Raw genomic sequence first — 22,592 nt, forward strand, 5'->3', positions numbered from 1 at the left:
ACAACTGACCTTTAGCCCCAGTGATACTGCCCTCAAGTGGTGAGACCCAATAAACACAACCCGGACAACATGGACTTCATCAAAATGGCTTCAACGCTTTGGTTCAGGAGTAATGAGTTTGTGTGTCCTGATTCATCGCCCCCCTTCTAAAGGATTAGCTGCGAAGGTGAAGAGTATGTACAGAATATCATCATCTCTGCTTGTGTCATGAGACCTCATTGAACTACTCAGTAAGAGCATTCAAACTACTGCATACTGTTACTGTGAACAGTGACACAGTATTAGTTGTACATTCACCATCTTTATTAGGTTTCTAATCCCGTAACTTTTTCATTAGTGTTCCTTTCTCACAGGTGCTTCTGGCTCCATAGCTGTGAAAACTTCAGGAGGAAAAGGATCTTTCTTCCCAGTATTATTATGTACAGTACTTTTCTTACTCTACCGATGAGGAAGAGGAGGGCAGGCTTCTCTATTATCACTGAGTCAAACGGATGATGTTGAAACACAATCCCCTAATAACAAGACCCATAAGGTTTGCTGCAAATACAATTCCTATAGAGCAGTGGTGTTCAAATCTGGCCCTCCAAGTGAGTTCCACTCCAGATTTTCAATGCTACCCCCTAATCAGGGACTGATTTAGACCAGGGACAGCAGGTGGGTGACATTAATGATGAGGTAGAACAGAAAACCAGCAGGCTCGGGAGGGGATTTGAATACCCCTGCTACACAGAGATGTTTTTTGGCTCATCAGGTACTTCCAATGGAAATTCTAGCCGATTTCTTAAAGACAAGAACTGTTTTGCCTTCGGACAGTCTCTACCACAGAACCCCATTCTCATTGATGAGTTTGAATGCAACATTTGGAAATTGTGTGTAATGGTAGATTGTGCGGTAGTTGCCATAACGTGGACATGCCGAATCAAGTAACCAATAAAACGCAGTCGTTTCAGGGCTCACTTGTTCTTCTTTTGAACCAAAAAACAGGGATTGTGATGTCATGTACATTTTTGCCGCTATACAAGTATAGCAAAACCTGCAGACACACACACACACAATCACAACCCCCCACCTTCCGCACACACACACACAAACAGACACACAGAGCACAAGTCTGTCAGTGTAATGACTGGTTGCTTCCCCTTAATCAATCACATGTCATAGTTGTAATCAACATGGACATGATGCCCTCTGAAGGGCCACTCTAATGTGTGTGTGTGTGTGTGTGTGTGTGATAGGCTATCGGGATAATAACAACAACTCGATCTGGCTAATAGACTGTGATAGAGTCATCTTTTTCATCTCTTGATGTTTTCAGAAAAGCTTTGATGTTGAAAATGAAAACCCTTTCACTCCAGTTATATAACCTGTCATTATCCACAGAAACACGTCCACTAATAGCTGCTCTTCTTAGTGTGTGTCATGGTAGTCATCTTTCACAGCAACACGCACAGCAGTACATGTCTGCTTGTTGTGTGTGTGTGTGTGTGGTGTATGTACGCCAGGGTGTGTGTGTTGTGAGTGTGGTATGTGTGTGTGTGGTGTGTGTGTTGTGTGTGGTGGTGTATGTGTTGTGTGTGTGTTGTGTGTGTTGTGTGTGTGGTTTGTGTTCTGTGTGTGGTGTGTGTGGTGTATGTGTTGTGTGTGTGGTGTATGTACACCAGGGTGTATGTGTTGTGAGTGTGGTATGTGTGTGTGTGGTGTGTGTGTTGTGTGTGTGGTGTGGTGTATGTGTGGTGTGTGTGTTGTGTGTGTGGTTTGTGTGTGGTGTATGTACGCCAGGGTGTGTGTGTTGTGTGTGTGTGGTGTGTGTGTGTGTGTGTGTGTGTTGTGTGTGTGTGTGTGGTGTATGTGTTGTGTGTGTATGGTGTATGTGTTGTGTGTGTGGTGTATGTGTTGTGTGTGTTTTGTGTGTGGTGTGTGTGTGGTGTCTGTGTTGTGTGTGTGTTGTGTGTGTTGTGTGTGTGGTTTGTGTTCTGTGTGTGGTGTGTGTGTGTGTGTGTGGTGTGTGTGGTGTATGTACGCCAGGGTGTGTGTGTTGTGAGTGTGGTATGTGTGTGTGTGGTGTGTGTGTGTTGTGTGTGTGGTGTGGTGTATGTGTGGTGTGTGTGTTGTGTGTGTGGTTTGTGTGGTGTGTGGTGTGTTTTGTGTGTGGTGTGTGTGTGGTGTCTGTGTTGTGTGTGTGTTGTGTGTGTTGTGTGTGTGGTTTGTGTTCTGTGTGTGGTGTGTGTGTGTGTGGTGTGTTGTGTGTGTGGTGTGTTCTGTGTGTGGTGTGTTCTGTGTGTGGTGTGTGTGTGTGTTCTGTGTGTGGTGTGTTGTGTGTCTTGAGGGTGTATGGTGTGTGTGTTGTGTGTCGTGTGTGTGGTGTGTGGTGTGTTGTGTGTCGTGTGTGTGTGTGTGTTGTGTGTGTGTATGGTGTGTGTTTTGTGTGTCGTGTGTGGTGTGTGGTGTGTTGTGTGTCGTGTATGTGTGTCTTGTGTGTGTGTATGGTGTGTGTGTTGTGTGTCGTGTGTGTCTTGTGTGTGTGTATGGTGTGGTGTGTTGTGTGCGTGGTGTGTAACTCACCAGCTTGCGTTGACACCAGCCACAGACGCCACACAGAGCCACCAGCCAGACAGCACAGACAGTGACGGCTACAGACACCAGGAAGACACTGAGGGACACCGATCCTGCTGGAACCACCAAGAACAAGAAGAGGAGAGTTGAGTCACATCAGCCTGTACAGGTATTCAAACATCTACAGTGTAACATGGACAGAGGCTTTACTGTGAATGTTGGTGGTGTAAAACGCACAGGAAACTACTTAATAACACATGACAAATGGGCACGTAGTTGACTGCTGAGGGGTTGAAAACATTCAGTCCCATGTGAAAACCAGACCTCAATTCTCTACCAGGTGCTTCAAATCATTTCTATGTCCTTCCATTCATTTCTATGATCTTTAATATATTTCAATTAGACCACAATTCCGTTCCATGTGTCACAATTAATTTCTTTTTTCTACAGTTCTTGATCTTGAGACAAGAACTGTAGAAAATCTTGCTCTTCTATCAGCTTGAATCAGTCGGCCCATTCTCCTCTGACCTCTTGCATCAACAAGGCATTTTCGCCCACAGGACTGCCGCATACTGGATGTTTTTCCCTTTTCACACCATTCTTTGTAAACCCTAGAAATGGTTGTGCGTGAAAATCCCAGTAACTGAGCAGATTATGAAATACTCAGACCGGCCCGTCTGGCACCAACAAACATGCCACGCTCAAAATTGCTTAAATCACCTTTCTTTCCCATTCTGACATTCAGTTTGGAGTTCAGGAGATTGTCTTGACCAGGACCACACCCCTAAATGCATTGAAGCAACTGCCATGTGATTGGTTGATTAGATAAATGCATTAATAAGAAATTGAACAGGTGTTCCTAATAATCCTTTAGGTGAGTGTATGTATATATATATATATATATATAAATATATATATATATATATATATTACTCTGTAGTTAGTCTATACATATAACTCCATAGTAAGTCTGTATATATAACTCTGTAGAAAGTCTGTACATGTCAACTGCAAGATGCTATCCTATCAGTATGGGCCAACATTTCTAAGGAATGCTTTCAGCACCTTGTTGAATCAATGCCACGTAGAATTAAGGCAGTTCTGAAAACGAAAGGGGGTCAAACACAGTATTAGTATGGTGTTCCTAATAATTCTTTAGGTGAGTGTAAATGTCTATTCATTTCATGGTGTGGGTGTGTGTGTCATTTGAAGACAACATTTTATTTGAAGACATAACATTGTTTTGAAAGCAGTGTTTCAGTTTTCAAGAGATTTGTGGAGTTTTTGAATGATGTTCAGAGTTATGAGAAAATGAGCCCTGCTTTCAGAAAATGTGTGTAAACAACTGAGAAATAACTTAATTTCCATGTACCTCACTACACTTCTAATAATGGATGCATAGCAAAATTCAGTCACTACAGACTGACACACAAAGACAAACACACACACACTGACACAACCATTCAAACAGACACACTCATACAAACACACACACACTGACACACCCAAACGGACACACACACAGTGACACACCCATTCAAACACACACACAGTGACACAACCATACAAACACACACACACTGACACACCCAAACAGACACACACACACTGACACACCCATTCAAACAGACACACACTGAAACACCCATACAAACACACACACAGTGACACAACCATACAAACACACACACAGTGACACAACCATACAAACACACACACACTGACACACCCAAACAGACACACTGACACACCCATTCAAACACACACACACTGACGCACCCAAACGGACACACACACACAGTGACACACCCATTCAAACAGACACACTCATACAAACACACACACTGACACACCCATTCAAACACACACACAGTGACACACCCATACAAACACACACACATGCAGATGTTAGACATCATTGTCAATGTGTTACTGCTTATTTAGTGACAAGAAGGATGTGGAGGAGGGAAGGAGGTAGGGGGAGGGAGAGAGGAGGAGGAGGAGGCAGGAAATGAAGGAGGTAGGAGGGGGGAGAGAGGAAGAGGAGGGAGGAAGGAAAGGGGGTAGGGGGAGGGAGAGAGAAGGAGTAGGGGGAGAGAGAGGAGAAGGGAGGACAGATGGAAAAGAGAGAGGAACAGAGGACAAGTGAGGGAGAAGAAGAGAGGTGAAGGAAGGATAGCAGAAAGGGAGAGGAGGAGAGAGGGATGAGAAGAGATGTGAAGGAGAGGAGGAGAGAGGGATGAGAAGAGATGGGAAGGAGAGGAGGAGAGAGGGATGAGAAGAGATGTGAAGGAGAGGAGGAGAGAGGGATGAGAAGAGATGTGAAGGAGAGGAGGAGAGAGGGATGAGAAGATGTGAAGGAGAGGAGGAGAGAGGGATGAGAAGATGTGAAGGAGAGGAGGAGAGAGGGAGAGGAGAGAGGGAGAGGAGAGAGGGATGAGAAGAGATGTGAAGGAGAGGATGAGAGAGGGAGAGGAGAGAGGGATGAGAAGAGATGTGAAGGAGAGGATGAGAGAGGGATGAGAAGAGATGTGAAGGAGAGGATGAGAGAGGGATGAGAAGAGATGTGAAGGAGAGGATGAGAGAGGGAGTGGTACAGGATGTAATTAGATTAAGTGTATGTGTTTGTATAGTAAGATGTGTGTGTGTATAGTTGTATAGTTGTGTGTATATGTTGTGTGTCTGTGGGTGTGTGTTTGTATGTATAGTTAGTTGTGTGTGTGTAATAAGTTATGTGTGTATGTGTGTGTGTGTGTAGTTAGATTTTGTGTGTGTAAAGTTAGATGTATGTGTGTGTGTGTGTGTGGTTCGATGTGCATTGTGGATAGTTAGATGTGTGCATGTATAGGTAGATGTGTGTGTATAGTTAGATGTGTGCATGTATAGGTAGATGTGTGTGTATAGTTAGATGTGTGCATGTATAGGTAGATGTGTGTGTATAGTTAGATGTGTGCATGTATAGGTAGATGTGTGTGTATAGTTAGATGTGTGCATGTATAGGTAGATGTGTGTGTATAGTTAGATGTGTGCATGTATAGGTAGATGGGTGTGTATAGTTAGATATGTGCATGTATAGGTAGATGTGTGTAGTTAGATGTGATGTGTGTGTATAGTTAGATGTGTGCATGTATAGGTAGATGTGTGTGTATAGTTAGATGTGTGCATGTATAGGTAGATGTGTGTGTATAGTTAGATGTGGTGTGTGTTTAAGTAGATTTGTGTGTATAGTTAGATGTGTGCATGTATAGGTAGATGTGTGTGTATAGTTAGATGTGTGCATGTATAGGTAGATGTGTGTGTATAGTTAGATACGTGCATGTATAGGTAGATGTGTGTAGTTAGATGTGATGTGTGTGTATAGTTAGATGTGTGCATGTATAGGTAGATGTGTGTGTATAGTTAGATGTGTGCATGTATGGTTAGATGTGGTGTGTGTCTAGGTAGATGTGTGTGTATAGTTAGGTATGTGTGTGTTTGTGTCTCTGTGGGTGTGTATTTGTATGTGTGTATAGTTAGTTGTGTGGGTGTGTAATAAGTCATGTGTGTGTTTGTGAGGGTGTAGTTAGATGTTGTGTGTGTACTGTTAGATGTGTGTGTGTGTGTATGTGTGTGTTTGTGTGTGTAGTTCGATGTGTATTGTGGATAGTTAGATATGGTGTGCGTATAGTTATAGGTAGATGTGTTTGTTTTGTTCAATGTAGTGTGTGTGTAGTTAGATGTGGTGTGTGTATAGTTAGATTTGGTTTGTGTACAGGTAGATGTGTGTGAATATATTTTAATCTAGTCTGTGTTTAAGTAGGTGTGTGTATAGTTAGACATGGTGTGTATTTAGGTTGATATGTGTGTATAGTTATATGTGGTGTGTATTGGTAGATGTGTGTGTATAGTTAGATGTGGTGTGTGTTTAGGTAGATGTGTGTGTATAGTTGGATGTGTGTGTTTGTGTCTCTGTATGTGTGTGTTTGTATGTGTGTATAGTTAGTTGTGTGTGAGTGTGTAGTTCGATGTGTGTCGTGTGTGTATGTGTGTGTGTGTGTGTAGATGTTGTGTGTGTATAGTTAGACGTGTGTGTGTGTGTAGTTCGATGTGTATTGTGGATAATTAGATGTGGTGTTTGTATAGTTAGTTGTGTGTGTATAGTTAGATGTGTGTGTGTGTATAGGTAGATGTGTGTGTGTTTATTTCAATGTGGTGTGTGTGTAGTTAGATGTGGTGTGTGTATACTTAGATTTGGTGTGTGCACAGGTAGAGGTGTGTGAATATATTATCATGTAGTGTGTGTTTAAGTAGGTGTGTGTATAGTTAGATGTGGTGTGTTTATAGATAGGTATGTGTGTATAGTTAGATTTGGTGTGTGTGTATAGTTAGATGTGTGTGTAAAGTTAGATGTGGTGTGTGTGTATAGTTAGATGTGGTGTGTGTGTATAATTAAATGTGGTGTGTGTGTATAATTAATGAGGTGTGTATAGGTAGATTTGTGTGTATAGTTAGATGAGGTGTGTTTATAGGTAGATTTGTGTGTATAGTTAGATGAGGTGTGTTTATAGGTAGATGTGTGTGTATAGTTAGATGAGGTGTGTGTATAGGTAGATGTGTGTGTATAGTTAGATGAGTTGTGCGTATAGTTATAGGTAGATGTGTTTGTTTTGTTCAATGTAGTGTGTGTGTAGTTAGATGAGGTGTGTTTATAGGTAGATTTGTGTGTATAGTTAGATGAGGTGTGTTTATAGGTAGATGTGTGTGTATAGTTAGATTAGGTGTGTGTATAGGTAGATGTGTGTGGATAGTTAGATATGGTGTGCGTATAGTTATAGGTAGATGTGTTTGTTTTGTTCAATGTAGTGTGTGTGTAGTTAGATGTGGTGTGTGTATAGTTAGATTTGGTTTGTGTACAGGTAGATGTGTGTGAATATATTTTAATCTAGTCTGTGTTTAAGTAGGTGTGTGTATAGTTAGACATGGTGTGTATTTAGGTTGATATGTGTGTATAGTTATATGTGGTGTGTATTGGTAGATGTGTGTGTATAGTTAGATGTGGTGTGTGTTTAGGTAGATGTGTGTGTATAGTTGGATGTGTGTGTTTGTGTCTCTGTATGTGTGTGTTTGTATGTGTGTATAGTTAGTTGTGTGTGAGTGTGTAGTTCGATGTGTGTCGTGTGTGTATGTGTGTGTGTGTGTGTAGATGTTGTGTGTGTATAGTTAGACGTGTGTGTGTGTGTAGTTCGATGTGTATTGTGGATAATTAGATGTGGTGTGTGTATAGTTAGTTGTGTGTGTATAGTTAGATGTGTGTGTGTGTATAGGTAGATGTGTGTGTGTTTATTTCAATGTGGTGTGTGTGTAGTTAGATGTGGTGTGTGTGTATACTTAGATTTGGTGTGTGCACAGGTAGAGGTGTGTGAATATATTATCATGTAGTGTGTGTTTAAGTAGGTGTGTGTATAGTTAGATGTGGTGTGTTTATAGATAGGTATGTGTGTATAGTTAGATTTGGTGTGTGTGTATAGTTAGATGTGTGTGTAAAGTTAGATGTGGTGTGTGTGTATAGTTAGATGTGGTGTGTGTGTATAATTAATGAGGTGTGTATAGGTAGATTTGTGTGTATAGTTAGATGAGGTGTGTTTATAGGTAGATTTGTGTGTATAGTTAGATGAGGTGTGTTTATAGGTAGATGTGTGTGTATAGTTAGATGAGGTGTGTGTATAGGTAGATGTGTGTGTATAGTTAGATGAGTTGTGTGTATAGTTAGATGTGTGTGTATAGTTAGATGAGGTGTGTGTATAGTTAGATGTGGTGTGTGTTTAGGTAGATGTGTGTGTATAGTTAGATGTGGTGTGTGTTTAGGTAGATGTGTGTGTATAGTTAGATGTGGTGTGTGTTTAAGTAGATTTGTGTGTATAGTTAGATGTGATGTGTGTTTAGGTAGATGTGTGTGTATAGTTAGATGTGGTGTGTGTTTAGGTAGATGTGCGTGTATAGTTAGATGTGATGTGTGTTTAGGTAGATGTGTGTGTATAGTTAGATGAGGTGTGTGTATAGGTAGATGTGTGTGTATAGTTAGATGAGTTGTGTGTATAGGTAGATGTGTGTGTATAGTTAGATGAGGTGTGTGTATAGTTAGATGTGGTGTGTGTTTAGGTAGATGTGTGTTTATAGTTAGATGTGGTGTGTGTTTAGGTAGATGTGTGTTTATAGTTAGATGTGGTGTGTGTTTAGGTAGATGTGTGTGTATAGTTAGATGTGGTGTGTGTTTAGGTAGATGTGTGTTTATAGTTAGATGTGGTGTGTGTTTAGGTAGATGTGTGTTTATAGTTAGATGTGGTGTGTGTTTAGGTAGATGTGTGTGTATAGTTAGATGTGATGTGTGTTTAGGTAGATGTGCGTGTATAGTTAGATGTGGTGTGTGTTTAGGTAGATGTGTGTTTATAGTTAGATGTGGTGTGTGTTTAGGTAGATGTGTGTGTATAGTTAGATGTGGTGCCTATCAGCTCACTGTATGAAACATAGTCTTCTCTCAATGGCAAATTCCACCCCGGGCACCCTGGGAAATACTTTTCTGGTCTCTCTCTTGTCCTCTCTTTTTCTTGTGCTCTCCCCCTCTCTTTCTCTCATTCTTCCTCTGTCCTCTTTGTGCCATTCTCTCTTTCAGTCTTTCATTCTCTCTTGTTCACTCTTTTTCTCTTGTTCTCTTTCAGCAGTCATATGAAACCAGTCAACAAGACATCTAAATAAAGAATCAGTCAAATATATTCACACGTCTCCTTAAATAGACAGTGATAAAACGTCATAATAAAACCAGCAGCATGCTTGATGTGTCCTAAATACCCACCTCCTAGTTAGTGGCCCTACCCTCAACCAGAGGTAATGGTACTCTATATGGAACAGGGCTCCATTTGGGACTCTGTCTAAGCATCTGACAAACACCCACTTCTTTCCAATCACCCGGTGGTTGTTTCTTTCTGCTTTCCTCTGTCATTACTTCCCTTTTATCTGAATCCCCCATCATCCTCTCCTTCTCCTCCTCCTCCTCCTCCTCCTCCTCCTCCGCCTGCCTGCCAAGCACCATGATGTCATCGGGGGAGGAGTTGTTCCATATGGAAAATTATAACATAACATGGTCTCTATCTATCAGTCTGTCTGTCATTCTATCTATCCATCTCTATGGTCATCCGCTAGCTGTATGTCTGTCTGTCTATCATTCTATCTATCCATCTCTATGGTCATCCGCTAGCTGTCTGTCTATCTATCCATCTCTGTGGTCATCCGCTAGCTGTCTGTCTGTCTATCTATCATTCTATCTATCCATCTCTATGTTCATCCGCTGTCTGTCTGTCTGTCTTTCCATCTTTCTTTATGTCTGTCTGTCTGGGTAGCTACCCCAAACCTCCCATTAAGAGAGTGGCATCCTCAATTCTCCCTTTAAGAGGTTGACATTCCCAGCAAGTTTTGTGAGTTCATCTGGTAACTGCTGTAGAACATTTTTGTATTGAGATTGTTTGGGTGCCCTTATTTGCAAACATCAGCCATTGTCTGGCCCTTTTAGGAGTCAGGGAGTCCCAGCCGACTGAAGTGCATAAAAGACGATGAAAGTCTGCACCATTAATAAAGCATAGAGCTACATGATAGACTGAATCCAGAGGTTAAAATACTAACATGGAAGCTTGCCAATCACATCACCATTATCTAACACTGACACAAAGGTGGCATGCACAACCTCAATTCTCTGCTGAGATGACAGGCATGATTTGTTTCATATAAAATAAAACATCTCTGAACTTTAACTTCTTAACCAGTTCTGAAAAAGGTTTTTTAAATGACAGCTTTTCATCTAACCAGATTCCAAAGTATTTGTCAAAGGGAAATGTTCTATAACTGAATCGTTCAGGGGAGTACTTGGTGATCATCCAAACTAGATTTTGTGAATAGTGTATATTGTGTTTTATGTGCATTTAGTGCCAACCGAAGATCTACAAGTGAATGTTCTAGGACTTGGATATCATAATGTGACTGTGCAAATGCTTGAGGGATGAAAATAAAATAAAAAATGTCTTACAGAATTACAGGTATCATTTATACACAGACTGAACGGCAACAGACCAACAAATTCAACCATAGAAAACTTGTTTGTGAACAATAAGAAATTCTGGTCAATTTTGGTCAGGGTGATATGAGGCAACTTGGGACATTGTTCAGGGTTGAGAAGTTGCATTGTAAATACGGGGCTCAGGGACAATGACACAAGGCTTAAAACATGGCTACGTTTAGACACACAGATGAAATCAGATTTGGGTTTCTTACTAATTGGTAATCAGTACAATCAGACTGACTCTTAATAACATTAACGTAAATAAATCTTGTGGCTCAAAAGACAAGTTAGTGAACTAAAGATCATCACTATGTAAAAGCTGTAGCATTTGCTCTGCTCAAGGCCTTTACTGATCCTCTGTGTTGAGGTTTACAGACCTACAAAACTGTTTACACAGACAACCCGAATCAGATATTTTTTTCCACTGATTAGTCTTTTGAAGAAAATCAGATTCCACATCCAGACAGGCAGGCAGACAAACAGGCAAATGACAGACAGACAGGCAGACAGGGAGATCTGACAGACAGCTAAGAATCAGGTCTTCCAGAGGTGCAGGATAAATGAGAGACACCACATCAGTGAGGTCATGAGCCCAGGTCCACTTCAGGCAGCCCAGGTCAATTCCCTGATGTTCTATCCAGTATTCAAGGTTAACTAAAGGATTGATGGACATCACAGCACACACGGCCATGACAGGCCAAAGAGTACGGTTCCTGACCAAAGTGGACCATGGCAGGGTGATGGGGAGTAATGAGGACGTGACAGGCCAGACAGAACACATGGCCCTAATCAAAGAGCTGTGACTGGGCTGTAGTGTGAGCGGGCTGTAGTGTGATTGGGCCGTAGTTTGACTGGACCGTAGTGTGACTGGGCCGTAGTGTTACTGGGCCATAGTGTTACTGGAGCGTAGTGTGACTGGGCCGTAGTGTGACAGGACCGTAGTGTGACTGGGCCGTAGTGTGACTGGACCGTAGTGTGACTGGACCGTAGTGTAACTGGGCCGTAGTGTGATTGGACCATAATGTGATTGGGTTGTAGTGTGACTGGGCCGTAATGTGATTGGATCATAATGTGACTGGGTTATAGTGTGACTGGGCTGTAGTGTTACTGGGCCGTAGTTTGATTGGGCTGTAGTGTTACTGGGCCATAGTTTGATTGGGCTGTAGTGTGATTGGGCTGTAGTGTGATTGGGGTGTAGTGTTACTGGGCCATAGTTTGATTGGGCTGTAGTGTGATTGGGGTGTAGTGTGATTGGGCTGTAGTGTGATTGGGGTGTAGTGTGATTGGGGTGTAGTGTGATTGGGGTGTAGTGTGATTGGGCTGTAGTGTGATTGGGGTGTAGTGTGATTGGGGTGTAGTGTGATTGGGCTGTAGTGTGATTGGGGTGTAGTGTGATTGGGCTGTAGTGTGATTGGAGTGTAGTGTGATTGGGCCATAGTGTGACTGGGCCTTTGACTGGGCTTTGGCTGGGCCACTCATGGAAATTCATAGGCTTGTCCCTCCAGTGTCTCCAGCTGTACACTGCAGGTTGTTGTAATGCTGAAAGATGAATCTTTGCCCCAGTCTCAGGTCCTGTGTGCTCTAGATCAGGCTTTCTTTAAGCACCAGTGTACTTTTCTCCATTCATACTTCCCTCAATCCTGACCAGTCTCCCAATCCCTGACGCTGAGATGCATCCCCATAGCATGATGCTCCCACCAGCGTTCTTCACCACAGGAACGGTATTAGCCAGGCGATGAGCAGTCTTCTCAATAAAAAGCCCTTGGCATTAAAGGCCTAGTTTCTAGATTTTTGTGTCATCAGACCAGAGAACCTTTGTCCTACTGCTCTCAGAACACTTCCGGCGGCATTTCATGTGCTTTTTACTCCAGACTGTCTTCCATCCAGCTACTCTACCATAAACGTCTGATTGATGGAGTGCAGCAGAGCTGGTTGTCCTACTGAATGCTTTACTGTAAATACCAGCCCATCATGTCATCCCCCAACGGCCTCAGTTATCATTGTGAGCATGCTACACTGACTGGCAGTATGTGGTCTTCAGGTTGAAGGTTTTCGCGGGAATTCACGAATGAAAGAATAAAGTACGTTGTTATGCCATGAAATGAAATAGCTTTGGCAGTTTAAAGTTCAGTCTCGCTAGGACTTGCTTAATTTTTATGACTGAGTACGTTAGTAGATACTGGTAAAGCCTATTACTGGCTAATACGCTGTTAAAACGGCCAGTGGCAAACACCATAGTTCATAGACGCTTGTGGTGGAGGTAAAATTAGTAAGAAACGCTAGTCAGTTTAACACAATGCTTAATGGTGTCTAGCGAGTGGGTAAGCATATATATATATTCATTTTAATTGCGGGCCAGATGAACTAGGCTTGCCTGGTTCCTTTTCTTGTTTCCGGAGCTGTAGATCTGGTGTCCAAATACTGGTGTCGCAAAGCTTCGAGCTAGCATAACTTTGTTCAGTAACTAGCACTGGTTAATGTGAGCTGGATCCTGATGGAAAAGGATCCAGCACCTCTCAGATTTTCCTCAGTTTGTTCCGGCATCTACTTTTCACAGATCCGGTGTTCGCTTTGTGCTGTAAACATTCTACTAGAAAAAATCAGAGTTCATCAAGTTGCCTATTCCTGCAGCCTCCTGTAGCCTTAGCACTGCCTGACAAGATGGTGAAAGTTGTAGTTTTTGGTTGTCCGCTATTTGCGCTACGGATGTGCTTCATTCGCATAAATTTGCCAACCGGATCCATGTCTCTCAAGCGCCCCATTGTATTCTGGGACCTCACGATTTATAAATTAAGCACTGGTAACTTAGAAAAACAGAACTGATGGTAAAACACAAACATTTTTACACAGAGGCTGAAACACTTCCAACTGATTGCCACTACATGGACATACGAATGGTTGCAACAGTAGTCTACGTTGCACAGTAGTATAGCAATCCTCAATATTTAATATCTCTATGGCTCAAAACAATGTGTTTCTCACTTCCAGAACCTCACTTTCCAAGTCTATTTTGCATGTTTGGATTGTGTGTCTGTTGCAAATTAAAGGTATGCTTTGGTGTTCCACAAGGCTCTGTTTAAAGCTAGGGTAGATCTTTTTGTGAAATAAGTTGAAATGTGAGAGAAATTGCACCCTCAATTCTTCCATCTTTTGCCCCAGCACTGGTTTTATTGACAGCTGGGTTTCTCTGTCCTAATCACATGAACGCGCATGCACGAAAAAGGAAATATACACTCCCATCTATGCACAGCCGATCTGATGCAATTTTTACACACAGCGAACTGTAATTGAATCAACATAGATCCCGTAAAATGCAATCACCACACATGCAAGAAACATTAGCTATTTAAATGTATTGTTTCTTTCAAAAATATGTATATTTTTTTGATTTTTTTCTTAGGTTAGATTAACCAGTTACACAACTGAATGTAGCCTAGCCAACGTTAGCATAGTGGTTCTGGGAGCTACTTACATTTAGCTAATCAAATACAAAGCTAAACAATCCTTATAATAAGTCACTAAATATTTTTGCCTGTCCAGCAAGAAAGCAAGCAAGTCTATCTGTGTCCAAATTAAGCATTTTTCATTGGGTAGCTAGCGTTAGCTTAATGGCATTACGTGGGATACATTTATAGTTAGCTATTCAAATAAGAAGAAAACTATTCGTATTATGTGTATTAATCAATTTACCTGTCTGGAAGAAAAAGCGCTAAATCAGAGTCGAACTCCATTCTTTTCAATGCCATTAGGTCTTTCCACCTTGGAAATGCTGTTGAACCAGTGTTTATTCTTGTTTTCGCCCTTGCTGTATCCAGCTCTTTTATTATGAAGAGCGATACTCTCCGAAATCTTTCTTCGCTTCGCAGTTTTCAATCTGTATGCTGTTGCAGGCAATGGAGGAGTAGCAGGCAATGGAGGAATTGGCATTTTGTTGTAATCTCCAGCCGCCATTGTAGCTTTTGTCTGAAAGATGTTTTCGTGATAAGGAGCCAGGAAAACATCTTTCAGACAAAAGCTACAATGGCGGCTAGAGATTACAACAAAATGCCAATTCCTCCATTGCTTGCTACTAGGCAATTGTTTTTGGTATTTTTCCAAAAACTCCTCTGGGTGCATTTGTTAATCAGTTCATCTGGTTGCCTTTTCACTATCCATTAAGTGTAATTGTTCTTTTTGTACAATTAAAAGTTTTTATTAGTACAGTTATGGTTACAGACTCTCTCCACCCCCTTACACTCATATTGTAATTCATTTGCAAAAAAAATAGCATTTTCTGTAGATAGCGCGATAATATCGTGAATTATTTTGGCCACGATAATCATGTAGTGAAAATCAGATATTTTGACAGCCCTATCCTGAATTACATGTCATCCTGATACGCTACATTTCATCCTGAAACCAACAAGTCATCCTGCATCACTACATGTCATCCTGAAACACAACATGTCATCCTGAAACCAACAAGTCATCCTGCATCACTACATGTCCTCCTGAAACCAACATGTCATCCTGCATCACTACATGTTCTCCTGAAACCAACATGACATCCTGAAACCAACATGTCATCCTGAAACCAACATGTCATCCTGAAACCAACATGTCATCCTGCATCACTACATGTCATCCTGAAACCAACATGTCATCTTGAAACCAACATGTCATCCTGAATCACTACATGTCCTCCTGAAACCAACATGACATCCTGAAACCAACATGTCATCCTGCATCACTACATGTCATCCTGAAACACTACATGTCCTCCTGAAACCAACATGAATTTTCACTGCTATGCAGACAGCATACAGTTGTCACGGCGGATCCCAAAATTGCCATGGAGGCCTGTGATTCATACATAAGGAAGTGGATGACAAAACATTTTCTTTTAATTTTAAACAACTTAGGTCCCAAGAAACAGAGTCTCCGCCCCGCCCCCCTATCTCAGTCTCAGGTTTTACGCTGCGGTAGTTTGTGCCGGAGGACTAGGGTCAGTCTGTCCTGACTCAGGCCCAATTTTATACATTGCATTAGTTAATGTGACAGGGGACACGGCTCAGTCTGAATCACATGTTGAGGTATTCTTTAGTATCAAAGGAATGCTCCCTCTAATTATTCTGTTGTCCTTTTGAATCTTTGGAGGCTCTGAGACCTTGGAACATGTGACAGGAATACTTGGCCTGACAGGACCTAGCCGTCCCTGTCCAAAGCCATCCTGGTTGGGTTACAGATTTAGTTTCTGGCTGGTGGTTCTGGCTGGCACTGCCCACAGCCCACCTGGTCATCCCTGTCCCTGTCCATCTGGTTGTTCCTGTCCTTGTCCACCTGGTCATCCCTATCCTTGTCCACCTGGTCATCCCTATCCTTGTCCACCTGGTTGTTCCTGTCCTTGTCCAACTGGTCGTTTCTGTCCTTGTCCACCTGGTCATCCCTGTCCTTGTCCAACTGGTTGTTCCTGTCCTTGTCCAACTGGTCGTTTCTGTCCTTGTCCACCTGGTCATCCCTATCCTTGTCCACCTGGTTGTTCCTGTCCTTGTCCAACTGGTCGTTTCTGTCCTTGTCCACCTGGTCATCCCTGTCCTTGTGCACCTGGATTCTGTCTAAAGACCCTGAACATAGCCCACCTGGATTCATTGACCTGCTGGTCATTTAAACATGCAAATATGTGGTGCATACAGGTCAAGTTATTTGAAATCTGCACCTGGCATAGACAAAGGAGGTATGGACTCCCCTCGGATTCTGTCTCCTCTCTAGGTTTCTTCCAAGGCTCTGACCCTACTATTTGTCTTTTTTCTAGCATGCATCCATTTCTTGTTGTTGATTGTTCTTTGGGGTTTTAGGCAGGTTATCTGTATAAGCACTGACAACTGCTGATGTAAAAAGTAAAATGTATAAAATACTGTAAAGTACTATAAAATACATTTGATTGATTGGCCAGTCATTCAGTCAACGAACGAGTCAGTCAACCAGCCAGTCAACCAGAGTCAGAAAGGCAGTCAGTCTGTCAGTTAGCTCATTATTCAATCAGTTGGGCAGTAGGTGAAAAAGCCAGTCAGTCAGTGAATCAGCTAGTCAGCCAGCCAGTTAATAGGTCAGTCAGTCAGTGAATCAGCCAGTCAGGGACATGTAGTAGCTCCCTATGTTCCTTGTAAAGGTTAAAGCAGGAGAGCAGGGGGCGATGGAGAGGGGACAGAGAGGGGAGACAGATGGGGGTTGAGGAGGACCAGGGAGGCAAGGAGGGATAGAGAGGGGAGAGGAGTGGGACAGCCATGGTTGTGCACTGCATCAAAACCAGACAACAGCATCCGTCTGTCCATCAGTTCAGGCTGTACTAATACAAAGAGGAATGGAGGGTTGTGATGGTAATTCCATCGATCGACACTCTTAAAGGAGTAAGAAACAGATCCTATGTCAATAAAACACATGCTCTTCGTTCTATCACATGTCCTAGGTTTCAAACAAGTCACATGTTGTCCTCCCCCATCTGGTTAACTTTCTCGACCCTTGAGGGGGACTTCATCTGGACAACCTACAGATTTACGATTAACCCTATAATCTACTGTTGCCAATCAAGAATGCCCCCTAAGACATATACCAGATCCCCTCTCCCACACTCATCTATTTATCTAAACAAGGGGACTCAGTCCTTTAATCATTAAGAATGCATCAGGTTTCAGAATTTCCACAACAGGCTGTAAGTTGAGCCCTTCAGTTCCACACACAGAGGAATGGAGGGTGCACGTTGAGCCCTTCAGTTCCACACACAGAGGAATGGAGGGTGCACGTTGAGCCCTTCAGTTCCATACACAGAGGAATGGAGGGTGCACGTTGAGCCCTTCAGTTCCATACACAGAGGAATGGAGGGTGCACGTTGAGCCCTTCAGTTCCACACACAGAGGAATGGAGGGTGCACGTTGAGCCCTTCAGTTCCATACACAGAGGAATGGAGGGTGCACGTTGAGCCCTTCAGTTCCACACACAGAGGAATGGAGGGTGCACGTTGAGCCCTTCAGTTCCACACACAGAGGAATGGAGGGTGCACGTTGAGCCCTTCAGTTCCATACACAGAGGAATGGAGGGTGCACGTTGAGCCCTTCAGTTCCACACACAGAGGAATGGAGGGTGCACGTTGAGCCCTTCAGTTCCACACACAGAGGAAAACCAAACACTTCCTCCATCTAAAATCAGCACACCGCTCATTAAATGTGATAACAGGACTTAACAATCTGTTGGGCCTTTTAATCAAGGCCCCTCCTAATACAGACACACGCACGCACGCACGCACACTTAGAAAACACAACAGAACTCCAAGGCTACAAAGTCCGCTGTTTGTTCTAGGTTTCCATCCCTGTGTCTTTTATCCAATGTGAAAAAGAGCAACAGTGGGACTAAACCCACCCTGGGGAGGAAAAGAGGAGTTCTGAGGAGATTCTCTGTAAATGATTCTGTAATAAATATAGCTGTTCCTTTGATGGCGAGTAGAAAGAGTGATAAAGAGATAGGGAGGAGAGGAGAGGGAGGAGGGGGAGGAGAGGAGGGGGAGGAGAGGAGGGGGAAGGGAGGAGAAGGAGGGGAGGAGAGGAGATTCTCTGTGAATGAGGCTGTAATAAATATGCCCTTTCCTTTGGCAGAAGACAACAAAGTCTGCAAGGTGTTCCAAATGGCCCTTTTCATAAACAGTGGCCTGCCTCATAAGGCCTGGTCAAAAGCAGTGCACTACAGAGTCGATAGGGTGCTATTTGGAACACAGACACTAACTGTGTGTTGATGGGATGAAAATGAGTCCCTGCTGAAGGGAGCTGGAGTGTCAGAACTAAAGTAGTTCCACGGTAACTACCTTGACAACAAATACAGAGACATTAGTGTGAAATAAGTCCCAGGTGGAAGGATACAGTAGAGACCATCAGCAGTTAAGAGGCTAAAGTAGTCCCTCTGTTTTGCACAGCACAATCCACCTTGACAGCAGTACAATGCTGTCAAGTGTTTATACTTCAGACATTTTCACTTAGGGGTGTACTCACTTTTGTTGCCAGCGGTTTAGACATTAATGACTGTGTGTTTAGTTATTTTGAGGGGACAAATTTACACTGTTATACAAGCTGTACACTCACTACTTTATATTGTAGCAAAGAGTCATTTCTTCAGTGTTATAAAAAAAAAAGATACAATCAAATATTTACAGAAATGTGAGGGATGTACTCACTTTTGTGAGATACTGTACATATTTTATGAAGACCTGAGGACGGGAGACGGGTGTGCAACAGGAGTGCAGACAAGACTCAAAAAACGGCAGAATGATGAAAAAAGTGAATCCATTCCGATGCTCTCTGTGCCCCTGGTACTGAGTTTTGTACGTGATCCCGGTGGGAAAATGAAACTGTGACCTCGTTGGTGCCAGTGTGGCGCTGCCCCTTGGAGGCAGCTGGAGTGTCAGAACCGAAGGAGTTACTCTGTTTTCAGTACAACATGGGTAACTAGGCAACAGGGTTCAGCCGCGGATGGTTGGAGGTCCGGAACATAAATATGGTAATCTGCACACTGCCAATTAAACAAAAATAAGCCCAAAAGAGAAACTGTTTGAAAATACATATAATATCATACCTTGATCACTTAGAGATCGGAACAACATGTCTCTGTTAAATTTGTGAGAATACTAAGGAGCTGATTGATCAAAATTAAATCAATTTTCAGCTGAATTCCTTTGATTAAAAAAGTGGGCCACCTTGATGAGACGTGCATCAGCCTACAGGGACACAGTTAGGGTTAGTCTTAATGGCTGGGCCTTAAGCTGACAACGCCCTCCAACGTACCTGAATTACAGCTCATAAGTTTGCATACCCTTGTGGAAATTGTGAAATTATGGCATTGATTTAGAAAACATAATTGATCATGCAAAGGATGGTGATCATATGAAGCCATTTATTATCACATAGTTGCTCGGCTCCTTTTGAAATCATAATGTTAACCGAAATCACCCAAATGGCCCTGATCAAAAGTTTACATACCCTTGAATGCTTGGCCTTGTTACAGACACACACAGGTGAAAATGGCAATTAAAAGGTGCATTTCCTACACTTGTGGCTTTTTAAATAGCAATTAGTGTCAGTGTAGAAAAAGTCAATGAGTTTGTTAGATCTCACGTGGATGCACTGAGCAGGCTAGATACTGAGCCATGGGGAGCAGAAAAGAACTGTCAAAAGACCTGCGTAACAAGGTAATGGAACTTTATAAAGATGGAAAAGGATATAAAAAGATATCCAAAGCCTTGCAAATGCCAGTCAGTACTGATCAATCACTTACTATGAAGTGGAAAATTCGGGGATCGCGATACCAAGCCAAGGTCAGGTAGACCAAGAAAGATTTCAGCCAAAACAGCCAAAATAATTGTTCAGGATACAAAGAAAAACCCACAGGAAACTTCAGGAGAAATACAGGCTGCTCTGGAAAAAGACAGTGTGGTTGTTTCAAGGAGCACAATGATACTTGAACAAAAATTAACTGCATGGTCAAGTTGCCAGAAAGAAGCCTTCACTGCACCAATGCCACAAAAATGCCCGGTTACAATATGCCAGACAACACCTTGACACGCATCACAGCTTCTGGCACACTGTAATTTGGAGTGAAGAGACCAAAATAGACCTCATTGGTCACAACCATAAGCGCTATGTTTGCAGAGGGGTTAACAAGGCCTAAAGTGAACAGAATACCATCCCTACTGTGAAGCATGGTGGTGGCTCACTGATGTTTTGGGGGTTTGTGAGCTCTAAAGGTACAGGGAATCTTGTGAAAATTGATGGCAAGATGAATGCAGCATGTTATCAGAAAATACTGGCAGACAATTTGCATTCTTCTGCACAAAAATATGCATGGTACGCTCTTGGATTTTCCAGCACGACAATGACCCTAAGCACAAGGCCAAGTTGACCCTCCAGTGGTTACAGCAGAAAAAGGTGAAGGTTCTGGAGTGGCCATCACAGTCTCCTGACCTTAATATCATTGAGCCAATCTGGGGAGATCTCAAACGTGCAGTTCATGCAAGACGACCAAAGACTTTGCATGACCTGGAGGCATTTTGCCAAGACGAATGGGCAGCCATACCACCTGCAAGAATTTGGGGCATCATAGACAACTATTACAAAATACCTAACGCTGTCATTGAAGATAAAGGTGACAATACACTGTATTAAGAACTAAGGGTAGGCAGACTTTTGAACAGGGGTCAGTTCATTTTTTTCTTTGTTCCCATGTTTTGTTTTATGATTGTGCCATTCTGTTTTCACCTACAGTTGAATGTGAATCCCATAAGAAATAAAATACATGTTTTTTTGCCTGCTCACTCATGTTTTCTTTACAAATGGTACATATATTACCAATACCAATATACTCCAAGGGTATGCAAACATTTGAGCACCACTGTACATACACTACAGTACATGAACAGTTGACCTGGTTGATCTGGCCCACATGCCCTCAGATGTGACAGCGTTACACCTGGTTGATTTGGCCCACATGCCCTCAGAGGTGACAGCGTTACACCTGGTTGATTTGGCCCACATGCCCTCAGAGGTGACAGAGTTACACCTGGTTGATCTGGCCCACATGCCCTCAGAGGTGACAGCGTTACCCCTGGTTGATCTGGCCCACATTCCTCAGAGGTGACAGCGTTACACCTGGTTGATTTGGCCCACATGCCCTCAGAGGTGACAGCGTTACACCTGGTTGATCTGGCCCACATTCCTCAGAGGTGACAGCGTTACACCTGGTTAATCTGGCCCACATGCAGTGTAAGAGCTGACAGTCGAGCAGACAGAATAATGAGGAATGGAGCTTTTACGTTTTCAGTTTGAACATAGCATATTTACCACACAGTGGAGCATGGCGAAACTAATACAGGTTATACTAATACATGTGTCCAAAACAAACTAGAACAGGTGATTCCCATCCAGGGGATGTGCTCTGTGCAGGTCACTGATTTGACCCATATGCCCTCCACATGCAGAGAGACTTTAGTGTGGAGAGAGCCATGTAGTCCTGTTGGTACTTGTTACTGTAAGTCTATCTGGATAACAGCGTCAGCTAAATGACTACTGTAATTATATCTGGATAACAGCATCTGCTAAAAGACTACTGTAATTATTTCTGGATAACAGCGTCAGCTAAATGACTACTGTAATTATTTCTGGATAACAGCGTCAGCTAAATGACTACTGTAATTATTTCTGGATAACAGCATCTGAATAAAGAGCTGGTCGGTTGTTCCGCGACCAGGACGGAATCTGCATTGTTCCTCCTCAATTTGAGGTTCGACTATCTGCCGAACCCTCCTTTCCAGTACCTTTGAGTGGACTTTCCCAGGGAGGCTGAGAAGTGTGATACCCCTTGTAATCTGACTGTGGGAGGTGCTGCGGGAGTATGGGGTGAGGAGGTCCCTTTTGAGGGCTATCCCTGTAAGTCCAAAGTGAGAGCTGTGTTTGGGTTCTCGGTAGTAAGTCGGACTTGTTCCAGGTGGGGGTTGGCCTCCGCCAGGGCTGTGCTTTGTCACCAATCCTGTTTGTAACTTTTATGGACACGATATCGAGGCGTAGTCTGGGTGGGGAGGGGTTGCAGTTCGGTGCCCTGGGGATCTCATCGCTGCTTTTTGCGGATGATGTGGTCCTGATGGCATCAACGGTCTGTGACCTTCAGCACTCACTGGACTGGTTTGCAGCCGAGTGCAAAGCGGTTGGGATGAGGATTAGCACCTCTAAATCTGAGGCCATGGTTCTCAGCAGGAAACCGATGGAGTGCCTTCTCCGGGTAGGGATTGAGGCGTTACCCCAAGTAAAAGAGTTCAGGTATCTCGGGGTCTTGTTCGCGAGTGAGGGGACAATGGAGCGGGAGATTGGCCGGAGAATCGGAGTAGCGGGGGTGGTATTGCATTCGCTTTACCACACCGTTGTGACAAAAAGAGAGCTGAGCA

General features: G+C 43.0%; 1 protein-coding gene across 1 annotated transcript in view; it reads right to left on the reverse strand.

Annotated features, from left to right (window-relative positions):
• Positions 1 to 22,592, reverse strand: part of LOC105018073 (synaptotagmin-7-like) — a gene marked incomplete at its 3' end in the record, with an annotated part of 141,713 nt that overhangs the window by 44,840 nt on the left and 74,281 nt on the right. Inside the window, exon 2 of the mRNA XM_020056750.2 lies at positions 2,563 to 2,669. Coding sequence (XP_019912309.2) covers positions 2,563 to 2,669 — 107 coding nt within the window. The remainder of the gene's footprint in view (positions 1 to 2,562; positions 2,670 to 22,592) is intronic.

Source organism: Esox lucius, chromosome 19, assembly GCF_011004845.1.
Source record: "Esox lucius isolate fEsoLuc1 chromosome 19, fEsoLuc1.pri, whole genome shotgun sequence".
NCBI classification, from domain to species: domain Eukaryota; kingdom Metazoa; phylum Chordata; class Actinopteri; order Esociformes; family Esocidae; genus Esox; species Esox lucius.